Genomic DNA, 10,061 nt, shown 5'->3' with positions numbered 1-10,061 from the left:
GTGAGAATATATGAGAGAAATAACTCTGGAAACAGCAAGGTCAGTGAAGAAGGAGGTGGAGGAGGTGCTCCAGGTGCTGAAGCTGAGATTCCCATGAAGCCTGTTGTGAAGACTATGGTGAGTAAAGCTGTCCCCATGAAACCTGTGGAGGTCAATGGAGGAAACCCAAGCGGGAGTAGATGTATTCCTCAAAAAGGGCTGTGAGCCTTTGGGAAGCACATGCTGGAGCAGCTTTCTGGCAGGGACCTGAGCACTCATGAAAGGAGAAGTCTGTGCTGAACAGAATTTCCTGGCGGGACCTGTGACCCTAAAAGGACCCCAATGTTGAGTAGGCTGTTCCTGAAGGACTTCATGCCATAGGAAAAGGACCCACAATGGAACTGTTAATGAAGAACTGCAGCCTGTGGGAAAGACTCCCATTGGAGAAGTTCATTGAGAGTTGTCTTCTGTGGCTGGAATGCCATGCTGGAGTAGGGGAAGGACTCCTCTCCCTGAGCAGTGACAGAAACAGCATGTGATAAATTGACTGTAACCCCCACTCTCCATGTCCCTGCACTTCTGTCAGGGAGGAGGTAGAGCCCATGAAGGAGGGAAGGTGTTTTTAAGATTTGTTTAACTTATTCATTATCCTGAATATGATCGGAAATAAATTAATTTAATATTCTTAAGCTGAGTCTGTTTTTCCTGCTACAGTAATCAGTGAGTGATTTCTCCCTGTCTCTATCTCAGCTCATGAATTTTTTTTTATATTTCCTCTCCCCTGTCCTGCAGTGGAGGGGAGTGATAGAGCAGATTTGATAGATACCTGGCATCCAATCATGGTAAACCCACCAAACCTCCAGGACTTAATTCTGTTTGTTACAGCCAAGACCTTCATTATCACACAAAAGTCAATCTATCATTTTACAGATTTAGCTGAAGCTTTATCATCACTCCTTATACCACGGTGGTGTTCAGTTTTTCACAGGAAATAAACAGCTAATTTAGATTACTTTGAAATGCTGTTAATCATACTTGAAGTTTTTAATTACACACAATAATTTTGTGATGTTTTAAACATAATGTATTTATGGAATAATTAATTTATTTGTATGCAAGTAAATGTAATCATATTAATGCAATAAAGACAAATTAAAGCACCATATTTCTTCATTATGTAGGTATCCAATCCCAGAATTAAAATGCACCCAAATGCAATTAGAATTTAATGCAACATTTTCCAAAAGGCATATTATCATCACTAGCACATAATCTTGCCAAGTTATTATCATAGTCCCTAATTCTGACTAAACACATCATAAAATTCCAAGGGGACCAAGGGAAGAAAAAGATTAGAGAAAGCAGCTCTAGAAGAGCACCTTCATATACTTCAACAGAACTTGAAACGTACTTGGATATGAGACTATCAGAAAACAGGAAGGACTTCTTTCTCCTCACAGATATGGGGAGCCATGAGTTCAGGGGCAAGTCCTGTGTGAGTGTCTCACAGGTCACACAGCTATGTGTGTCAAGTTTCCGTGGGGAAAGTGGTAGTTCTCCCTCAGCTGGTCACCACACAGCTAGTAGAGAACAAAGGCTGAGACTTTCTGCTGCACAACAGCAAATTCTGTCTTGTGTCTATGTAAAGGCTTGATCCTTAAATAGATAACCTGTCTCAGAGATAAAGCATAGGCTATCACTTAAGTTATGTGCATACCAGGACTGTCTAGCTTGTATGAATCTGACATTTGACTCAGAATGTGTCTTAACTACCTCAACTTACTGCCCTGACTCCTTGCCCAGAAAACAATTTAGCCTCTGCATTAAAGTTTTAAAATTTCTGTCCACTGCAATCACAAATTCCTCTATCTATTGTGTGAACCAATCCTTTGGATTTCCTGCTGCCATGCAGACTAAACTATGAGTCATTAGACTTTGCATAGTGTGATTAGAAGCATTATCCAAGAAATGTGCTGCAATTCAACTCTGAAAGGGCAGAATAGAAGAAAAAATTAGCTGGAAAATGGTATTTGCAAGTTGCAAGGCACAGAAACTATAATTGCTTATGCAATATGGAAAAACATCCATGACTGAAATGCACCCTCACATCCATTTTATACCTAGTTGAAAAAGTTATCTGACACGAGGTCCAGGTTAGGGATAGAACCATTCTCATACTGGTGATGTAATAAAGGTACAGGAATACTGTATTGAGTATAACTTGTAAGCTGGCTGGGTTTCTGGTGGCTGCAGGGTGCATTCTGTGGAGAAAGCTCTGAACTACTCTGAACCAGTGGGCTTTGGCAAGCTCTGGCACTGCCATAAGCAACTCATCTTCAACTAAACATGCAGCAAGGCAAGGGAGCCCCCAGCACCTAAATTTATACCTGCTCAGGAAAGAACACCTGTTACTGGAGGCATGAAAAAAATGGAAAAAAACACCTCCAGAGAAACTGAAAGACACTTGCAGTACATTCACCATTTTTTCCCCTGAAACCACATCCCCCAGAAATGCTGTGACAGGAATAGAATAGCAACCTAACCACTCCCACATGGCTCTGCTACCTCTCTCTGCTAATGGGACCCATCAGACTTGTCCAGTACTGGACCAATGAACCAAGCAGAGGAACCAGACAAATACTGGAGACAGATGTGTTTTCTTTCCCCCATTCTAAGGTAACCTTGCTTAATGTTCCTCTTATGTAAAGTAACCTGAAATCTGTCATTGCTTTCAATGAATGATCTCTAAAGGTCATATCCAACCTAAATATTTCTATGGTTATAGAGGTTTGTTTTTGTTTTTTTTTTTTAGCTCACATGATATTGAACAGTTATATAGTATTTACATAAGCAGTCGTGCAATTTAGCCTGCATTCATAAAAAGGTTCAGGTACTGATCTGTAGTCCATGGTTCATCCCTCCTTAGCTCTCTCTTCTGTGGTTACTCAAATCACAGAAAAGATCTCTACAAGCAAGATAGACATCTGCTGGCAATGCCTCTAACATACAAGGTGTCTGTATCCAAAGGGGCTGAATACAAAACCTCTACACTGAGGGTAAAGTAGTCTTGTCAGTGTTCTCACTGGGAAATCATCTGTACAAGAAAAAAAACTCCTGATGATTCTCCAGCACAATATTTCCAAATTGCATCATTTTTCTGAGGTGTGATGCCCACTCATACAACACTGTGCTCAACTTTACTAAGCCTATCTGGTCTTTAAGGCTGGAGTTATAATTATTAACATTTGGCAAATGAAAGAAAATGTAAGTTTGTCTCTCAGATAATAGCTACACATGTCCTTGCTCTACTGCTTGAAATACTCCTTCTCCTTGAGATTTTGGAACCATGACAATAAAACTTTCTTTATCACCCCTACTGTTTCTACACTAACAAGTATTCTGTATTTCAACACATTTTTTTGCTAAGTCAGTTTCTGGGTGAAAAAGAAATATTTTCCAAAGACCTGGACTCAAGGTCATGTGTGGAGTACTCTACTTGTGTGTCAGCCTGGTTATGGTTAGACTTAACAAAAGCAGACTGGTCACATCCATGCAATGTGTTCTTGTCCCTGGTTTCCTAAATGTACACCAGGTAGTGTCAATATGTTGGTTTTATTCCAGTCTGGTTTTTTGGTTTCAAGATTTTGAAATAATATTTATGCACACCACAAGGGCAGTGTTTTTATCATATGATAGAACAACTTTATTATGGGTTCTGAAATGTGATATAAATACATATACAGGTGCCAAAGGGTACGAAACTTACAAGGCTGACATTTGAGGAACATATACCATTAAAGACAAACACTGGCTCATCTAAGTATTGCTTTTGGCAGTAATTCTGCATACCTGTTGGCTTTGAAATTGCACAAAGCAGAAGCAGAGAAAAGTAGTGTGGTGGATTGTCCAGGAAAACAGTGTTCAAGCTTATTTCATAAAATCTCTTTTTTTAGTAGCACAGATATACTGAATTATTTTCCTCACAATTCAAGTTAAAATTGGATATTTGAGGAAAAACCTACAAGAGAAAGAATTTGTTAGCATATTCTGAAAGTATTTCATACCAATATTTTCAGAAATATTACTGGTTAATCTAGATGCAAAAAATTAAAGTCTATCACAATCTCACTTGCGTATGACCTTAACATTTATTACATCAGAATCCATTTTCTAATAATATCCCCTATTATTCTATGGTAAAAATTGTTATTCTAACCTTTGAAATACTAAAATAATAAAGTTGCTCTCTGTGATATTCAATACCTCAACATAGCAGACATCTACAGATATTCATTATGTATTGCAACATTAATTTACTAGGCTTCAGGGATCTGAAATACCAACATCCAGGCTTCAGCACTTCTGCAAGACCTCTGCACTAAGCCTAACAGGCAGCTTGATGCCTATTTTCACACATTTCTTGCTGATATTTGGCCAACAACAAAAATTACTGTTTTTTCTAAACTCTTCAGTCCTGCTCCAAATCTCCCAAAGCACCTGGTTCTTTACTTATGTTGCATTGTTCCTTCTCTTGAAGTATCTTATTCCATTCATGGAGGTCTCTATGCTGTTCATGGAGAGCTTTCTCCTAACCTCTTAGGGCCTTTTTCTTATTTGAAGGCGCGTATTCCTTTCTTGCAGAGCGAATTTCTCCTCACTGAGAGAGAAGAATTTTTCTTCACAAACAGCTTTTTCTTCCACCAGAATGGCTTTGTTGTCTTCCTGAAGAGCTCTAAGCCGGTCCTTGAAGGCTTTGTGTATTTCTCATAAAGATAAAATCTCATGCTGAAGAGCTTTTCTCTTCAATGCAAATGCTCATTCATATCCTTTGAGAGACTTAATCTCTTCTCTGAGGGCTTTATTTTGCTGGCGAGCCTTTTGCTCTTTCTCAAGGTTCTTTGTTTCCTCTGAAGAGTCCCTACGCTTCTTTTGAAGGATTTTATTCTGTTCCCAAAGGACTTTGTTCTATCTGTGGACACTTAGATTCTCCTGATGGTAGGCTTTGTTCTCAATATGAAAAGTTTGTTCTTTTGCCGAAAATTTTGAGTCTCTTCTTGAAAGACCAGATTCTCCTTCCAGTTTGGTTAAATCATGCCACGTGACAGGAGATGGCAAATAGGAGTAGGAGCAGCAGCGACACATTGCTGATTTTCCTCAAAGAATATTTATCCTTTGAGTCAGACACTTTCCCACTTAGCTTCACCACTCAGGGGCTGTGCTGTGGTCCATGTGATTCCACCTTTCATAAGCAGTAGTCATGGAACAGAGAATAGAGGTTAAGTGTCCAACAAGTAAGTAGTTAAGTAAATAAATAAATATAGTACTAAACCTAAAATAAAAATAATAGAAAATCAATACTGACACTTGACAAGCACTGTATATTTTTGTATGTGCTGAAGTATGTTCAGCAGATTAAATTTCACAAGGCTAACTTGATTATGCTATTTCCTCTTAGAATTCTTTTAAAGTCTAAAAACTTTGTCAATCGTTCCCATTATATAACTTGATTGTAACTGAGGTAAGGTGCTAATAAACACTTTTAATTGTTGCTTATTCCTTATTCTACCCTGCAGCAACTATGTTATATTGTTTGGATTGGAGCAAATGTACAGACTAAGTAGGATTTTTATAAGTTTAATTTCAATATAAAGGACAATATTGTAAAATCAAGCATGTTTTGGATATATGCCTCATGTTTACTACTCAATCATATAATTTATACATACAGCTAAATGCAAACAGATATTCTAGCTGTTCAGAGAAATTATATCTGTGGAGTATCCAGCAGAAAAATTATGACAAATTAGGAAATAATACAATAGCTGTCATTGACAGGTCTCATGGCAGACCTGTCAGTGAGGCTATCCTCAATGATGTCATTTCAAAAGGCATAGCAGCAGTGACACAGCATTAAGAGGCAGTGGTAATCAAATAAGTTGTGTCCAGGTGAAGTAAATCATAAGGGTTTGTATGGCTAGAGTTCTCCAGCAAGTCAGTCCTTATTTTCATGAGTATTTTTTTTAATATTTCTCCATCCATTATGTTAATTCAAAACATTATTTTTTGTCTGGTTAATTTCTTTTTTTTTTTCATTGGTATTGATGGCTGCCATGAAATATTTTCTTATGATGACTCTGAAAGTGAGCTTTTGCTCCTAGCTACCTTGGTGCAAATTTGGGGTAACTGTAGTTATTTCTAAATGATAAGAAATTCCAGTGATGAAATGATATATGGTCTTATATTATTCAAAATAGACTAACAATAGTATTCATAATTCCAGATAGTTGAGTATATTTAACAAATGCACATGAAAAGAGAGAATTAAATAATAAAAGATCATGATGGTAGGGTGTTTGCAATCTTCACGGCAATCTTCATTGCGTCCCAGGCAACATTCATTTTTTCCAGCTCAAACAAGATCCATGTTGTAACAATCACTTTGCTTTATTTGAAAAGAGGATGAATTACTTCAGATACATGAACATCTTAGATTACACTGGTAACTTGTCTACTCCTTATGAATTCTGAGGGGCAGAGGAATACTTTATTTCAACTAATGTATAAACCTGTTTCTAATATTTGTTATCCGATCCAAGTGACTGATATGTGGGGCTTTTTTAATCATGCACTATGTGCTCAGGATATTAAAAAAAGTCCAGTGAGCTTACAATTAAATTTGGCAATTCTGTCTAAATCACTACACACATCACATCATCTCTTTGTACTGTCCCTCAGCTCTGTTCTTTATGTTAATTAGGTAGGGGACTGAAAAATGGCATGTAAAATGTTCAGTAATCCCAGGAGATGAATATATACAATTCCCACTGAAAACTTAACAAGATGATCAGCCCTCTGAATCCTTTTCTCCAGGATATTTGATTCCCCTGCCTGCTCACTCAAATTAAATAGACAATGCAGATGAGTATTACTGAAACCTATAATATCAAACAAGATCATCTTGGGTTCATATATCTTTCCCAGGCTTTTTATCTCACTTTAAGTCCCCAAGAACTATTTAAATCTTATTTCTTCCATGCTTATCACCAAGATATATCTGAATGTTATAGTTCAGTTTATTTTTTTCAGCTTATTTAAAACTATCTTAGTGATTTAGAAAGAGTAGTTCATGTAAATCGGTAGCTCTTGTAGTTGTTTCCATATCAAAATATAAAGTGTAAAGTAACACTGGTTATTTTGACACGTAGGTCCCCTTTTTTTATAATTTAGAAATATAAGTAGTAGGAAAAAACTGTCAGTTTCAACAAGTGACAAAGACTAAGGCCATATTTCCTCCTCAATCTACATAGTAAAAGAAGGAATAATGTGAGGTTTGAAGAGGAGGGAATTTTATGAATGCATTCCAGAAAGGGACTAAAACAATGCAGCTGAAATTATATCAATAATTATTTACTCCATTAGAAACGAAATTATCTTAACTCAGCTTCATTACATTTTCTTGAGTCCTATCACTTGTCACAACAGTGAAGACACTGGTAGCTGGCCCTGCGCTTCCCATCATGAAGATGTTGAAGACTCTGATGACATCTCCCCTCAGCCTCCTCCAGGATGAACAAGCCAAGTGACCTCAGCCATAAGGCTTTCTCACATAGGGCTTCCTCTCTAGCCTCCAGTATCCTCATGGTTCTCCTCTCAATACTCGCTAGCAGCACAATATCTTTTTTATATTGGGACACTAAAAGCTGCACACAACATGCAAGGTGAGGCTGGCCCAGCTCAGAGCAGAGGGATAATCTCCTTTCTTGCCTAGCTGGTGATGCTGTGTCTGATTCAACCCAGGACAGGGTTGGCCCTCCTGGCTTCCAGGGCACTGCTGACTCACCTTCAACTTGCCATTGACCAGGACACTCCAGTCCCCTTCTGCAGTGTTGCCCTCCAGCCAGCCTCCCATTCCTCAGTCTATTGACATAAACTATGTTGCCCTGTCAAAGGTGAGGAATCTGGCATGTGCCCTTGTGGGATATTGTACAGTTGGTATTTGCCCGTCTCTCTAATTTGTTGAGTTTCTCTGCAGGGCCTTTCTGCCCTTGAGGGAGTTGATCCCACTGCTGTGTAGTTATCAAAGTACATGGGAAATAAAGAGAATGTGAATAGAGGGTTCTAAAATGACTAAAGTAGAGATTAAAGGCTGTTTTTATAATATTTCAAATACTGCATCTTACTATTGTAAGCAATTTTTGTATTGAGCTCTATGATTGAAGGCTGTGAGAGTACATCATTGCAATGCATGCTGCTGAGGATTGTTTCAACATAACAATGTGTGTAAAACCCAACATAATAGTGAAAATAGTGGCCTAGGAAAACTGTGATTTCAGTTTACCAATTCTTAATTCTGGTTGCTCTGATCAGAAAGTAAAAAATACTCTTTTAAAAATAAAGGTTTAGTCTAGAAATTTTACAGTGCAGTGAAATACAACAATCCAAGCCTTTTGATGACACCCACTCTGAGTGGATGAACAGCAAAACAGCACACACACAATATCTGTGAAAGAAATAGAAAAAGGATTTGAGTTCCTGGTATAATCTACACAAAAACTGAATTATAAACCACTCTCACAACTTTTTTTTAATGCCCCCACTGCCCACATTTAGTTTCACTGCTCAGTCGAAACGAGTTGTAGACCAGATATTTTCTTAACTTTCCAGGTGACACTAGCTAACAATTCTGATCAAACTCTGACCCCAAAATAGCTAGGCTTACAAAAAATGCCAAGTACAGGAAAAGAAAAACAGCATAGTTCAAAAAATAAGTTTATAAAATAAAAATCACACCCATTTTACAGCTTGTGTTGCATATGCCAGTTGCTGCTGGATAAACCTAAAAACTCAGACTGGAACCTAAAAACCTAACTGCCATATTTGGCCCATCTGGCACTTTTACCATTCAGACAATTTTATGCTGATGTAGCTTCTTTTTTAGGTCATTCAGACTTATGATTTTTTTCTCCCAAGTGGATATGAAATTTATGTTGTTGCCTCCAAGAGACTGAAAACCTGGACTAAGACAGATCTTTGCTCTACCTGCCGGAGATTAGCAGAGTACCACAGAGAGCAAAAGCTGATGGTGCTGTACATCTGTGCATTGAACATTCGGTGGCACTAAGCCACTAGTCTCTTTTCTGCATGACCAACTGACTAATTACTTTACTTGGCCTTTCTGAATCCCTTCAATTAATGCAATGTGCAGTTGCACACAGTAATGGAGTCACCCATACAGAACAGAATCTGGGCCAGAATTAGGCTCTAAGTCCCAGAAGCACCTGTTACAAGCACAGAATGTCCAGATGGTCTGGTCTTTGTGGGAAAGTGTCAGGAATTGACTTATCTGTCTTTCTTACTTTTGGTTTAAGGTCATAAGCATGATTCTTTTGAAGCAGAAAACCAATCATATTTAGGAAAAAAACCCCAGCAAAACAAACAAACAAACAAACAACAAACAAACAAACAAACAAACAAACAAACAAGGAAGGAAGGAAGGAAGGAAGGAAGGAAGGAAGGAAGGAAGGAAGGAAGGAAGGAAGGAAGGAAGGAAGGAAGGAAGGAAGGAAGGAAGGAAGGAAGGAAGGAAGGAAGGAAGGAAGGAAGGAAGGAAGGAAGATGAGAACCTAGGATAAATCCAAAACCCACTCTATTTGTAAATCTTAACAACACAGTCAAGCTCATTGTTATCATGTTCTGGGCAGGCAAATGGAATTAGCCTGTGATTACAATGCAGCCTTCAATATAATTAGATAGATTTATTTAAACACAGCTGCAAACCATAAAAATGTGAAATATTTAGTGACTGTGAATCCCACAGTTTGTAAATTCAGACTTAAATCTCTTACCATCTATTTGCTTTGGTTTTGCTTAGAAACACTAGAAAATACTGCCCTTCTGCCACTCTCATACTCTTCTTTTTTTAAGAATATGTTATTTGTGTTTATAACAGTGAGGATTGTTCCTGAATGCTAATTCAATTTCCAACAGTGCACTGCTTCATTCATGAGTATCATTTCTCCATTGGAAATAACCATGGAATTCACATTCCATGCCTTCTGAGCTGCATGAGATGCAGAAATACA

At 38.0% G+C, this 10,061-nt stretch overlaps 1 protein-coding gene across 1 annotated transcript; it reads right to left on the bottom strand.

Annotated features, from left to right (window-relative positions):
* Positions 1 to 4,447: 4,447 nt before the first annotated feature.
* Positions 4,448 to 5,068, bottom strand: CCDC70 (coiled-coil domain containing 70; the record flags this gene model as incomplete). Its single annotated transcript, XM_030234525.2, is given in 4 exon segments — positions 4,448 to 4,593; positions 4,596 to 5,000; positions 5,003 to 5,059; positions 5,062 to 5,068. Coding segments are annotated over 4 exon segments (615 nt in total), but the record flags the coding sequence as incomplete, so codon positions are not given.
* Positions 5,069 to 10,061: the final 4,993 nt, after the last annotated feature.

The sequence above is a fragment of the Serinus canaria genome, chromosome 1 (assembly GCF_022539315.1).
Source record: "Serinus canaria isolate serCan28SL12 chromosome 1, serCan2020, whole genome shotgun sequence".
Taxonomy (NCBI): Eukaryota; Metazoa; Chordata; class Aves; order Passeriformes; family Fringillidae; genus Serinus; species Serinus canaria.
Note: the sequence above shows the minus strand (reverse complement) of the source record. Positions and strands in the feature narration are given on the sequence as shown.